This window comes from Panthera pardus, unplaced genomic scaffold (genome assembly GCF_024362965.1).
Source record: "Panthera pardus isolate Hobbes unplaced genomic scaffold, ASM2436296v1 HiC_scaffold_206, whole genome shotgun sequence".
NCBI lineage: Eukaryota > Metazoa > Chordata > Mammalia > Carnivora > Felidae > Panthera > Panthera pardus.
In genome coordinates this window covers 42,372-56,258 of record NW_026526773.1, presented here as the reverse complement: position 1 = coordinate 56,258, position 13,887 = coordinate 42,372, and the positions used below count along the sequence as shown (strand labels likewise).

The window sequence follows — 13,887 nt, the reverse complement described above, 5'->3', positions numbered from 1 at the left end:
TTGTATTCTGTTAGGGACACATACCAAGATCTCTAATAATAATGCCAATTGATAGAGAACTTGTTTCTCAAGAATGGGTAGTTTTCTCACTCAATTTTCTCTATGGGCAGATACAGGTTTCTCTTCTATTTTCCCTCATTATAGATAAACTACCAAGTGAGTTATTAAGCCTGGTATGATTAAAGTGGCTTCTGGTTTGGTGCTAAGTTGGGAACCGAGCTGGGTTCAGTGACTCCATCACTTCCAAACATGTGGCATTGCAATACTCTGGCATTGGGGTTCTCTGAGCTGGGTCACCACATCTTGCTAACCAGAATTCTCCTTATAGAGGATGGCATTCCTGCAGCATTTACAAGCGCCAAGTCTATATTTAGCAGGAAGGCCCTGGTGAAGATGCAGCCCCTGAAGGATGTCGTGGGAAACGACACATACAGAATAAACAATAAATATGATGAAACTTATCCTCCTCTCCCCATGGAGGAAGTCATGCAGCGGTCAGAGATTGTTATTGGACAAGAGGTGGATTATGACATACTTGTCAACAACTGTGAGCATTTTGTGACTTTGCTTCGCTATGGAGAAGGAGTTTCAGAGCAGGTGAGTTTTCTTTAGAAGACATAGAAGTTGCTTACCTTGGGAAAATAAGCACTACTGACTATAAGATTCTCAGGCCTAAAACAAAATGAAAAGAATGGAGAAAAGGTGAGAATCCTGAAGGATAAGGACAGGAATTGAGGTGTCCAAGATCATGTAGCAGTTATGACCATATTAATGCGTGAACGTGGACATTTTGAATTTGGGGCTGGAAGGAGCTTGAAGCAGAATCAAGACCGTAGCTTTTCTGTCAGTCCTGTTGCGTTCTGTCCTTCAGGGTTCCTTCCTTCCGTTTTTCTGCCATACAGCAGCCTCACATGCTGAAAGGGACATTCTGAAAAGAATGTTGAAATATTTAAATGGAAGTTCCTTTGCCAGAAATAGAGATGGTAACTCTGAGATTCTTCTCCATTACCTGACTGAGAGAGGCCAGCTAATGACAGACATATTTTGGTGGCTTTGAAAATTGTTTCTGTCTCCTTGCAATGCTAGTTTCAGAGGAATCTTGTGCTTTTAAGCAGGTCCTTTGATTGGTTGAGATTTTGGATGATTTCTTAAAATGGATCAATTACTTTATTTTTAAAGTAGCATGCAATGTTGTCGTCTCTCACACTATTTTGTAGCGTGGCAGATTCCTAACTAAAAGCATGCTTGGTTCATTTGCCTTCTTTCTACCTATTGTGGCACCAATCCAATTCCAACGTTGATGTTCTAACCTAAAGATTTATTAAAGGGATATTAGAGAATGAATAAAGGCTCCCAGTATCCTGAAATGGTTGAATCAGTTACAGAAACATCTGTTCTAAGGAATTAGTTTCCAATTCCCCTCACGGAAGCTTGGGAAGATGGGACAGGGAACATAAAAGGATACATTTGTTTTCATTAGGAAATAATTTAATTGGAAATGCATTTCTTTAGGAAATATATTAACATAATGAATGTGCTATTCACATGTAACAATAAATCGCTTGTGAGCCAGAGCACAGAAAATATCCACACAAAAAATCCTGTTCACCTTCGCATTAAAAACTAAGGGTGTAACTAGGAAGTGAAGTCCATTCCTCTCCTTTGTAAAGGATAAAGTTGTCCACTGTGTTCAAGAAGCAATTTTTTTGAATGTGGCTAAAAAAAAAAAAAAAAAAAAAAAAAAAATGGGATCAGAACCATCTTCTTGCTTTGGCTCTAATTTACCATCCCTCATCTTTTCCCCTTTCATACCCAGAATCAAGACCCATGAAAAATTAATCATTCCTCAACAACTAGAACTGTTCTCTAGCTGGTTCTGTTGCAGGAAGTACAGTGACAGCCCTAAGAACTCACCTAAGCTTTGAAATTGTGCTTACCTGAGCTACAACCACATCTTCCCCAGTTATTAGGTTGGTGGCTTGGAGAACATTGTTTATCAGTTTCCCAACCTATAAACTGAGGCTCTTTGGGGGATTATACTAGATATTTGAAGTCTCTTAGTGCACTGTATTATATATCATCCATCTCAATAAACAATGTGTCTTAGATGAATGTTATTTTTAATTATAGTAATTAAGAATTTTATAGCTCTGTATTGGTACTCCTCGATAAAATTTATGTTGATCTGATAGAAACTGTAGCACATTATTATTATTTTCATTATTATCAACAATTCATAATATTACTACCAACAATAGCTAGTGTTTGATTAGTTTTGGGGTCTCCTCAGGGATTAAGGGCCTTTTTTTTGAAAGTTTCAACAAATTTATTTATGTATTTATTTACTTATTTATTTATTTAAATCTAATTTATTGTCAAGTTAGCTAACATCAGCATATATAGTGTCCTCTTGACTTTGGGAGTAGATTCATTGCTTGCATACAATGCCCAGTGCTCATCCCAACAAGTGCCCTTCTCAATGCTCATCACCCATTTTCCCCTCTCCCCCACACCCCCCGCAAATCAACCCTCAGTTTCTTCTCTGTATTTAAGAGTCTTTTATGGTTTGCCTCCCTCTTTGTTAAAAGCTATTTTTCCCCCTTTGCTTCCCCCATGGTCTTCTCTTAAGTTACTCAAATTCCACATGAGTGAAAGCATATGGTACAGTCTTTCTCTGACTGACTCATTTCACTTAGCATAATACCCTCCTGTTCCATCCGCATTGTTGCAAATGGCAAGAGGTTGTTGCCTGTTTTCTCCTCTAGGGTTTTGATGGTTTCCTGTCTCACATTTAGGTCTTTAATCCATTTCGACTTTATTTTTGTGTATGGTGTAACAAAGTGGTCCAGTTTCATTCTTCTACATGTTACTGTCCAGTTCTCCCAGCACCATTTGCTGAAGGGACTGTTTTCCATTGGATACCCTTTTCTTGCTTTCTCAAAGATTAGTTGGCTGTACATTTGTGGGTCCCATTCTGGGTTCTCTATTCTATTCCATTGGTCTATGTGTCTTGTTTTTGTGCCAATACCATACTGTCTTGATGATTACAGCTTTGTAGTAGAAGCTAAAGTCTGGGATTGTGATGCCTCTGGCTTTGGTTTTCTTTTTCAACATTAGCTTGGCTATTCAGGGTCTTTTGTGGTTCCATACAAATTTTAGGATTGTTTCTTCTAGCTCTGAGAAGAATGCTGGTGCAATTTTGGTATTTCACTGAATGGGTAGATTACTTTGGGTATTATTGACATCTTAACAATATTTGCTCTTCCAGTCCATGAGCATGGGAATGTTTTTCCATTTCTTTGTGTCTTCTTCAATTTCTTTCTTAAGTGTTCTATAGTTTTAAGCATACAGATCTTTTACATCCTTGCTTAGGTTTATTCCTAGGTATTTTATGGTTCTTGGTGCTATTGTAAATGGGATCAATTTATTGATTTCTATTTCTAGTGTTTCATTATTGGCGTATAGAAATGCAACTGATCTCTGTACATTGATTTTATATCCTGTGACTTTGCTGAGTTCATATATCAGTTCTAGCAGCTTTTTGGTGGAGTCTTTTGGGTTTTCCATGTACAGTATCATGTCATCTGCAAAAAGTGAAAGTTTGACTTGTTCTTTGCCAATTCGGATGCCTTTTATTTCATTTTGTTGTCTGATTCCTGAGGCCAGGACTTTCAACACTATGTTAAACAACAGCGGTGAGAGTGGACATCCCTGTAGTGTTCCTGATCTCAGAGGGAAAGCTCTCAATTTTCCCCCATTGAGGATAATATTAGCTGTGGGCTTTTCATATATGGCTTTATGATGTTAAGCTATGTTCCTTCTATCCCGACTTTCTTGAGGGTTTTTATTAAGAAAGAATGCTGTATTTTGTCAAATGCTTTTTCTGCAACTATTGACAGGATCATATGGCCCTTATCCTTTCTTCTTTTAATGTGATGGATCACACTGATTGATTTGTGAATATTGAACCAGCCCTGCAGCCCAGGAATGAATTCCGCTTGGTCATGGTGAATAATTCTTTTAATATACTGTTGAATTCGATTTGCCAGTATCTTGAGAATTTTTGCATCCATGTTCAAGAAGGATATTGGTTTGTAGTTCTCCCTTTTAGTGAAGTCTCTATCTGGTTTGGGAATCAAGGTAATGCTGGCTTCATAGAATGAGTCCGAAAGTTTTCTTTCCATTTCTATTTTTTGGAACAGCTTGAGAAGAATAGGTATTAACTCTGCTTTAAATGTCTGGTCGAATTTCTCTGGGAAGCCATCTGGCCTAGGCTCTTATTTGTTGGGAGATTTTTGATAACTGATTCAGTTTCCTCGCTGGTTATGGGTCTGTTCAAATATTTTATTTCTTCCCACTTGAGTTTTGGTAGTGTGTGGGTGTCCAGGAATTTGCCCATGTCTTCCAGGTTGCCCAGTTTGTTGGCATATATTTTTTCATGGTATTCTCTAATAATTGTTTGTATTTCTGTGGTATTGGTTGTGATCTCTTCTCTTTCATTCATGATTTTATAGGTCCTCTCTCTTTTCTTTTTGAAAAGTCTGGCTAGGGGTTTATCAATTGTGTTTATTCTTTCAGAAAACCAGTTCTTTGATGCGTTGATCTGTTCTACTGTTTTTTTCAGATTCTATATTGTTTATTTCTGCTCCCATCTGTATTATTTCTCTTCTTCTGCTGGATTTGGGGTTTCTTTTTTTTTTTTTTAATTATTTTTTTTAACGTTTATTTATTTTTGAGACAGAGAGAGACATAGCATGAACGGGGGAGGGGCAGAGAGAGAGGGAGACACAGAATCGGAAGCAGGCTCCAGGCTCTGAGCCATCAGCCCAGAGCCCGACGCGGGGCTTGAACTCACGGACCACGAGATCGTGACCTGAGCTGAAGTTGGAAGTTTAACCGACTGAGCCGCCCAGGCGCCCCTGGATTTGGGGTTTCTTTGCTGCTCTGCTTCTAGTTCCTTTAGGTGTGAGGTTAGGTTGGGGATATTTCTTGTTTCTTGAGATAGGCCTGGATTGCAATGTATTTTCTTCTCAGGACTGCCTTTGCTGCAAGGGATTAGGGGTCTTGGACAAAGAACAGTTTTCTTGGGGAATGGCTATGTATTTCTCTGAAATTAAAAAACCTCAACAGCATTTAAAAAGATTAGAAAGGTGGAAGGATCATGGTCCATCTTTTTCTTCTTCGTGCTTTTTTGTGTTAAAAAAGTTATAGGCTTTATTTTTTTTTTAGAGTAATCTACAGTTCACAGCAAATGTGATCTGGAATTTTAGAGAGTTCCCACATACCCCCTCCCCATCACCCATATACACGGCCTCCCCAACCATCACCGTTCCATATCAGTGTGGTATATTTGTTACAAATAATGAACCAATACTGACACATTATCCACCAAAGTCCATAGTGAAGGAAACTAGAATATCACCTCAAAATCTGTGTCATAAGGATTATTATTTATTATCAAGAGCTGAAGGCACTTAAGAAGGAGGCCCTGCTCTCCACATATTTGCCTAAAAGTGGGAGATACATTTTGAAAGGTGTCCCTCTTCCCTTTGCTAGCAGGAAGGACAAAAATTAATCATCACAGACAACCAGTAGAGGAATCTAAATAACAACACTTACTGGGGCACCTGGGTGGCTCAGTCGGTTGAGCGTCCGACTTTGGCTCAGGTCATGATCTCGCGGTTAGTGAGTTCTAGCCCCGTGTCGGGCTCTGTGCTGACAGCTCAGAGCGGGAGCCTGCTTCGGATTCTGTGTCTCTCCATCTCTCGGCCCCTCCCCTGCTCACGCTCTGTGTCTCTCTGTCTCTCAATAATAAATAAATGTAAAAAAAAATTTTATATAACAACCCTTACTAACTAGCCTTTGCCATTAATTTCCCATGTTTACCTTACCGCAGTCTGCCATCCTTGGCAGCCTGAAACTGCTTTCTTTTGTCCTGCCATTACTCTACAAATGTATTGATCTTTGCTGAAGATGTGCTATGTAAGCCTGAATTCTAAGCCACCTCTTTGAATTACTCTTCCCTGAGTTTCTCCTGTGTATGTTTGAGATGTACATGTTAATAAACCTCTGTTTTTCTCTTGTCAATTTGCCTTTTATTAGTGAGCCTCAGCTGAAAACCTAAGATGCACAAAGGAAAAATTTTGCCTCTCCTAAAATAGTTTACATTAGGGTTTAGTCTTAGTGTTTTGCATTCTATAAATTATAACTGTATAGTGACATATATCCACTAGTACAGTATCATACGGAATAGTTTCCCTACCCTAAAACTTCTCCGTGCTCTCTTTGCCTATTCGTCTTTCCTCCTCCCAAGTCTCTGGCAACTGCTGAGAAGAATGCATACTAAGCAACAGGCATTTAAAATTCCTCCATGTCTTTTCATGATTTGGTAACTCATTTTTCTCTATCACCAAGTAACGCTCCGTTGTCTGGATGTACATTCAGCAACTAAAAACCATCTTGGTTGATTCCGAGTTTTGGTAATTATGAATAAAACTTCTAGAAACATTTGTGTGCAGGGTTTTGTGTAAATACCAAAGGGCATGATTACTCGATTGTATGGTAAGAATATGTTTATTTTTGTTAGAAACCATGGAAGGTCTTACAAAGTGGCTGTGCCCTTTTGCATTCCCACCAACAACGAATGAGAGTTCCTGTTTTTCCATGTCTTCTTCCACATTTAGTATTGTGAGCATTTTGGGTTTTAGCCATTCTAATAGGTACACAGTGGTGTCTCACTATCTTAATGTGCAATTCCCTAAACGTGTATGAAGTTAAGCATCTTTTCATATGCTCCTTTGTGATTTGCATATTTGACGATGTGTCTCTTGAGATCTTTTGCCCATTTTTAAACTGGGTGGCTTGCTTGTTTTCTTTTTGTTGAGTTTTAAGAACTTTTTACATATTTTGGATAACAGTTCCTTATCAGATTTGCCTGTTGGAAATGGTTTGTTTTGTTGTTTTCTAGTATGTGGCTTGTCTTTTCTTTTAAAAAAGATTTTAAGTAGACATGTTCCACTGGTATAGTCTTAACAAGGTATTGAAATGTGCCTAGCTTTGTGGAAGATGGCAGCACTCTTGCATAGGCCTGAACAAGCTGATCTACAATATACCCTGACTGTGCTTCAGTGCATAGCACTGTGAACTTAGAGTCTCAGAGGAAAAGGAATTTTGGTAGACCTTGTGGTCATCTGTGACCCAGCTGTGCTATGTCAGGATACAGCACTCCAGATTCAACTAATGTTTCCTTGGTCATGTTTAGATCCTCAGAATGAGGCTTTTATTATGGCCCACAGTCAGAAAGCCCTGTAAAGGATAAAAGTATGAAGAGTCAGCTTAGGTGACTTTATAATCCTAAATTGTGAAATAAAAGCTCGTGTTCATATAGGTTCTGAGAACATTCTGAGATGTTACAATCTTGCAAGTCAGATCCTGTTACTCAAAACGCCAAGGGATTGTCCCAATCACACAGGGTTTTGCCATCTAGAATGTAACTTGAAGTAAGTGTTTGGGATTTGGGAAACCGCGTGCACTATAGGAAATAGTTTCCTTGTAATTGTATCTGGCCTGTGTGCTGTCAGGGGATTTTGGCTTAGGATCACATTGCTTTCCCCAGGCCTCTTAGATCTGTGGGATTTCTTTCATCTCTTGTATTTCTACTGGCTGAAAGATACCCAGTGAGTTAGGTCTGCGTTTAGCAGATCCCAATACACAAAACGCCAAGGGATTGTCACAGGATTTTGCCGTCTAGAATATAATTTTAAATGTGTTTGGGATTTGGGAAGCCCACAGGATCTTCCCCAGGGCTGTACCCTACTGCCATTTGACTCCTCTCTCTAAAGATACCAATTGCATCTTCCTATTTGTTCATTGCCCCGCCACCACCACATTTCCCTGTATCAGATCTTGGGATCTCAGCATCTGCCTGGAATTATATGAGAGTTAGGCTTGATTATCCGATTGACTATCTGATTACTGATTTTGCCTCTCTTTGGAATTTTGTCCTCTGTCTTGTATCTGCCTGTCCCCCTGGCTCCCCATGGGTAGTTCTGGACTGCAGCAAATTCTGACTCTTTCCCCGGGAAATAACTTAGGTGGTGACTAATTAAAAATTATGAGTAAAATAATCAAGCAACCACATAAAGTTAGGATTGTAAAGTAAAATAGCATTTGTCATTTGTTCGCCAGCTGCCACTCTCCCTGGCAGCTGGGGATGGTGGCACAGCAGGGAGTTTTGGTGCCTGGCCTTGTCCCTGCAGACCGCAGGGTGATATAAATGGAGTAAATGCTCCTGTCATTGGCCAGGCCCTTGCGGTCTGGTTCCCACAGGGAAGCTGCAGGTAGGGAGGCAGCACTATGTGGCAGTCACGTAGGGGTGGCAGGCTCTGTGGTGGAGACCTGTGGGTTAGAGAGAAGGCATGCTCAAATGTGATCTGGGTCAGGCTTTCCAGCATTTGGGTTGGTCCCTGGAATCATTTGGGGAAAATGTTTTGCTTTATTTGAAAGCCTGATTTCTTCAATCCCAGAGAACAATTGTTGTTTTCAGAATGTCTGATGACTCTGAAGCATCTGAATATGACCTTTGGGTCATAAAACTGCATGCAAACTCATGCAGATGGAAGGCAATATTAGCTGAGTGCCATGAAAATCATGAATATTTATTAGATCCCTCATCATGATGATTAATACCCTTAAAGCTACAAACGTCTGAACTCCTTTATGGACAACTGAGCTTGAGAGTAGTTTATTTTAGTTTGTCTACATGAGAAATTAATTTGTGACACAATAGTTAACATCAGTAGCGACCTCTTTTGAAGTTTGTTTATCAAAAGAGAAATTGTAGCTACCAAATAAGAGCATAGAGGTATTTAGTTTAGATTACATCTGTGAATTCTTTCTCTAGTAGACATTCTTGAGTCAGGAACACACATGCGCACACACACACACACACATGATATTCACTCTGGTATAGACCAAACTAGGGTGTATTAAGGAGGTAGGGATTGTTTGGAAGAGAAACACATGGTTCATGGCTCAACCCATATCTAAACATGTTGGTGGTATGACCTCAGGCAAATCACTTACCTTACCAAGTTTTCCCAAATAGGAGTAACACTACCTCCCAGATGTACTATGATGATTATTAGGAATTGTGCCATCATGAGTTATAAACTATTGGGGGCCATAAAAATATGAGAAACGTATACCTACATGTATTTAACTATCTCTTTGTCATAATTATAAAAATTATAAACTTATTCATCTTCACACAGAACTTAATTTGGCATGAAGCTTTAAATTTTTCTGGTGTCATTGAAAGGGTCTTCAGTTTGCTTGGATTTAGGACACTGAGGTGCCTTTAGAATAAGCTGTGGTGTTTTTTGTTTCTCATTTCTCTATAGGCCAACCAAGCAATAAGTACCATTGGGTTTGTGACAGCTGCTGCTGGTGTCTTCTCACTCCTGGGCTTGTTTCCAAAAAGACAAAGAGCAAAATACTATTAACAATTTACTGAAGAGATATTGGAATTGAAGGAATTTGTGAGGAGGGAAAAAAAAAAAACTGGGAATACTTATTTTCGATGCATCATTATTGTTCAAAATTCCAGTGATGGATGGCAGTCTCTTTAATAAATTGCTTACTGATGTTATCTCATTATTGAGCCGTGGAAATTTTTCTCCCTACCAGCAGAGATTTGCTGTGGCAGCTTAAACAAGAAGCAGTAGCCTTTTGAGCAAGCCAGCGGAAGATCTTAACACAATCACATCATATTTTATCTTTTACCATAAATATTGGTTTCCTTTCTCCTGAGGGTGGGCTATTTTGTACTTGCCAGAGGAATGAAGAGCCATTTGTATGTGGTTTTAAAAGAAATGTTAAGATTCCCAAATTGTTCAGATTGACATCTAACTGAACAGAAAAGAAACTGGGAAATTGATGGGCATTGAGGTGGGCACCTGTTGGGATGAGCACTGGGTGTTGTATGGAAACCAATTTGACAACAAATTTCATATTAAAAAAAAAAAAAGAAACTGGGAAATTGAGCATTTGGTTAGGCAGTTTGAGGAGCTTTGATTCACAATCCATTTGAGGGTGGACTCCTAGCTCCTAGTTCCTGTGCAGATGGGGGTGGGGCGGATGGGAGCTGGGGTCCTTTGCTCTGGTGTTTGGGATCCAGATTTCCCTGGAAGTCACTCATTTGTCAGGAGTATGTGTCAGGAGTGAACAGCAAGAGTGGGTTGTTCTGTTCTACGGAGCTACATTGTTTTCTTTGAAGTATTTCGGGGGTTTGACCCTTTTAACCCTAACAAGAGATCATTAAATGTAGGTTTGAAATGCCATTTTTAGAAAACAATATCTCCTGTTACTGTTTAAGGCTTTTACTGTAAGTCAAGGAGTGTCATGATTTTATCCTTGCATTTTGTTGATTATATGTTGAATGAAACAAATTACTTTTTAATATGTTCCCAATGTAATTCCTGTTGGCAGCAGGTGGAAAAAAAGTGAATGCAGGTCTCAATACCCTAGGATTGTATCAGACATTGTAACATTACCCTACCAACCACACTGCTAAGCAATGATATCCTTCTTATGTCATAATTAAAAGCATGACATTAAATAAAGAAAAAGTTCAATTAAATGGGGGTGAGAGGGTATGATCAGGGAATAAGGAACGTGGTAGATAAAGTAACTAAACAGAAGACTCAATGAATAGATAGGGTCTATGACCCTATCAATGATAGGGACCCCATCTCTCTTCCTTGTTCCCTGTCTAATCCGTTCCCTTTCTTATGACACCAGTTCTGTCTCCAGATAACTCCCAAACTCCCTCTTCCTCCACTTGTCCTCTGGGAGAGGTGGGTGTCTTCTACCGGATACCATGATCCAAAGTCACCCCTTCATTTTTATTCTACATTAAGTTTCTTCTTCCTTTTATGCTCTCCTTTCAAGTAATAGTAAAAAAAAAAAAAAGAAAGGAATTTTTCTAATATTGTCAAACTAGGGTGAAATTGGCATCAGCTTAATGTGTTACCTTTCCCAGGGTGTGCTTACCTTTTAATAAAGTATGACTGCAGAGGGCAAATTTTACCCAAAGCAGGAGACTCGGGTGTGGTGGGATTACCACACCAGCCGATGGGAGAGGGAACGGAAGTGGAGACAGAAAGGACCTCCTGAGGATCTTCAGGTCAAACCTTACTAGTGAATTCTAGACCCCTCCACTCCACAAGGCAGTCCTAGCTGTGCTGGGTCACAAATGCACTTCTAAATTGAATTCGATGATATCTTTTCCACATAGGTTGTGTTCAGGCTCCAGTGGTGTTCACCCTGAGAGGAAAGCTCACAAAGGTAGTCATCAGTTTTCCCATAAAAATGTCCATTCTTCATGATGGGCAGCTTAAGACTGCCCAGGGTCATGCTCATTGTGCTTTTATCAAACATTTCTTCCAAGACTATTAAGCCCTTCTCTGAGAGTACTTTCAGCAAGGTCAAGCATAGGGTTCAACTTTATTATGTGCCCTCCCCACACACACACAAAAAAAGATCTATGAAATAAATATCATCATCTATCAGATAACTAATAGGGTGTTGGAAAAACTGGGCAAGGGAGGCTGTACATTTATTGAATAAAGATTTTTTTAATCTTTTTATGTTATCTAAATGTCATAGTGTGTCAATTGAATCTTCTGATTCTGAAGGTCAAATTACTAAATACAAATAACGCCAGTTCAAGAAATCTGAGCTGCCATATATTTTAGGTTGGCATACATTTCTTAATCTAGAATTCTGCTTTGTCTTTTCATCTTTCATTGGTAGTCACTAAATTAGACACATTTTAAAATAATCCCTCTCTAAAGCCATCCACCCAAGAAAAGGTTAAAAAGCAAATAAAGTGTAAATAAAAAGGGTTTGTTTTTATAGGAATTTGCATTTATGCTGCTGGTGTGTATAACAAAGTGTATAGTACTATATACAGCAATGCATTGCTGAAATGTTAAAAACATTTTTTCAGCTCTAAGGATTACAGAATTATAAAGGTATTATTGAATGCATCTATCACTGTTAGGCACATAACTGAAGCTCGTGGGATAGAACTGGTTAGCTAATTGCCTATGAGCCATTAAAGATATGTTAAATTAGCAAAACTCAATTTATGGTCACAAGGAAAGCCTACTAGCTAATTTAAAAGGTTCACTAGAGATGTATGTCCTCTCAAGGTCACCGAGAGGTAGATATATATTAAAGGTAATAGCGTACAGAATATATTTACAGAGGATATACCTTTTCTTGTGGCCATTAGTGCGCACATAATTGAGTAAAATAATGAAAAGATGAAATGGGACTTGAGGTCGTTCAGCAGCCTGATGCTTGTCATGCTGTAGACACAAACATTAGGAGTCCCTACTCCAGGATTGTGTTTTAAGATGAGCAATGCTGAGTTTGAACCAACTTTTTGACTTAGAACCTGAGGGTTTCATCTGTCCATAGCAAAAAATAAATAAAACTGTCATGCTTCTTTAAGTGAAAAGTATAGTTTAACATTTGTCCCATTATCTTTGTGATCTACCACGGACTTTCAGGCTCACTGCTCCCAAAACAATATACTTTGGGTGATGCCAACATCAGTGGAGTTGGCTTAGATATAAGCTGTGCCCAAGCCAAGATTACAGGCAGTTAACAGGCACCTCCATCATTTTCTACTTATTACAGAGTTAATTTTTCTGAAGGAAATCTCAGTTCTTCTTTCTTTATTAAAGCCATACAAAAGAAGCAAAAAGAGGAATTTTGTGACCTTGGGCAAAGATAAGTACATAAATGGTCTTCGCAAGTGAATATAAGGTTCAGTAAACTTGTGATAATTTATTGACAGAAAGACTTTTTCCCCCCACATTCTTTTATTTGTCTGTGAAAATAAAGATATATTGGTGAAACTTTCAAAGACCAAACTCTTCTTGAATTTTCCTTCTACTGATGTTCATATCACTAATTTCACTACCATAAAAGCTTGGGCATTTCAGCCAGGATAATGGTATGCAATATTAAGGAAAAAAAAAAAAAAGACAATCGAGGAAGTTCATGTTTTTCCTCAGTAGTGGAGGATACAGTCAAAATAAGCATATTTAAGGTTCTTTTTTGCAAGGTTCAATACATCGAGAAATGCACCTTGAATTCTCTGATGGATAAAGAAAGGTAGAGGTAGACTGCCATCACCTCTCCACAATATGTTAGTTTCTGGGAGCAAGGAGATGCTGTTAACCCCATATGACAATAATTCTGATTACAGCCTGGTCCAAAAATGCTGTTCTGTGGTTTGGCCTTCCAATTCGAGTTTCGCTTTTGGAATCTGTTCAGGGCTTTCATAGCCACGGTTGATGTAGAATCCATTTTCACCATCGCCTGAATAATCCGTTCTGTTTGTGGGAGGCCAGGTGGAATCTTCTGCCAGTGTTTTTTGCCAGTGCCTATATTGACTTTTAGAATAGAATCCAAATTCTTTTTTGATCCACAGCCAGAGCTTTCGATTTTGAAGGATGAAATCCTGAGAAATCAGGTGGAGAAAACAATCAAACCATCCTTCCACATTCCCCTGCAGCCAGGGTGCTCACTGCCCTCCCGGGGCCTCTCAGATGTACTTATTTAAAGCTGCTTCTGCGGCAACTTTACTCCCTGCTGTCCCCACCAAGTCTAGCAGCTCCCTGGTTCTCTCCCTTGAGAAGGGAGTGTGCTTGTGTTCACACCAAAAGCTTACAGCCTTTCATTTCTACAGATTTCCTAGTTAAATCCTGGCTGGTGATTCACCTAGAATTATTTTACTGCCAGACTGAAATGATAACAAAATAACATACTCAAAATCGAGAAAAGGAAAAAAAAAATCACTGCTACCTGCCA

The 13,887-nt window shown here is 39.1% G+C and overlaps 2 protein-coding genes across 2 annotated transcripts in view; one reads left to right on the top strand and one right to left on the bottom strand.

The window, feature by feature from the left end:
* The first annotated feature begins 234 nt into the window (after nt 1-234).
* On the top strand, nt 235-9,654 carry LOC128778796 (phospholipase A and acyltransferase 1-like). The gene is made up of 2 exons (XM_053908660.1): nt 235-597; nt 9,402-9,654. Exons 1-2 carry the CDS (start codon nt 250-252, stop codon nt 9,501-9,503), a joined length of 450 nt encoding a protein of 149 aa, XP_053764635.1. The 5' UTR covers nt 235-249; the 3' UTR covers nt 9,504-9,654.
* A 2,667-nt stretch (nt 9,655-12,321) lies between these two features.
* Nucleotides 12,322-13,887, bottom strand: part of LOC128778795 (probable cation-transporting ATPase 13A5) — a 42,400-nt gene continuing 40,834 nt past the window's right edge. The window contains exon 16 of the mRNA XM_053908659.1: nt 12,322-13,537. Coding sequence (XP_053764634.1) covers nt 13,277-13,537 — 261 coding nt within the window. The 3' untranslated portion in view covers nt 12,322-13,276. The remainder of the gene's footprint in view (nt 13,538-13,887) is intronic.

Excerpts from the sequence above, each read along its gene's own strand:
- LOC128778796 (XM_053908660.1), top strand. The coding sequence starts at position 250 with ATGTGGCATTGCAATACTCTGGCATTGGGGTTCTCTGAGCTGGGTCAC. Across the intron at positions 598-9,401 it reads GAGAAGGAGTTTCAGAGCAG|GCCAACCAAGCAATAAGTAC; the intron begins GTGAGTTTTCTT and ends ATTTCTCTATAG.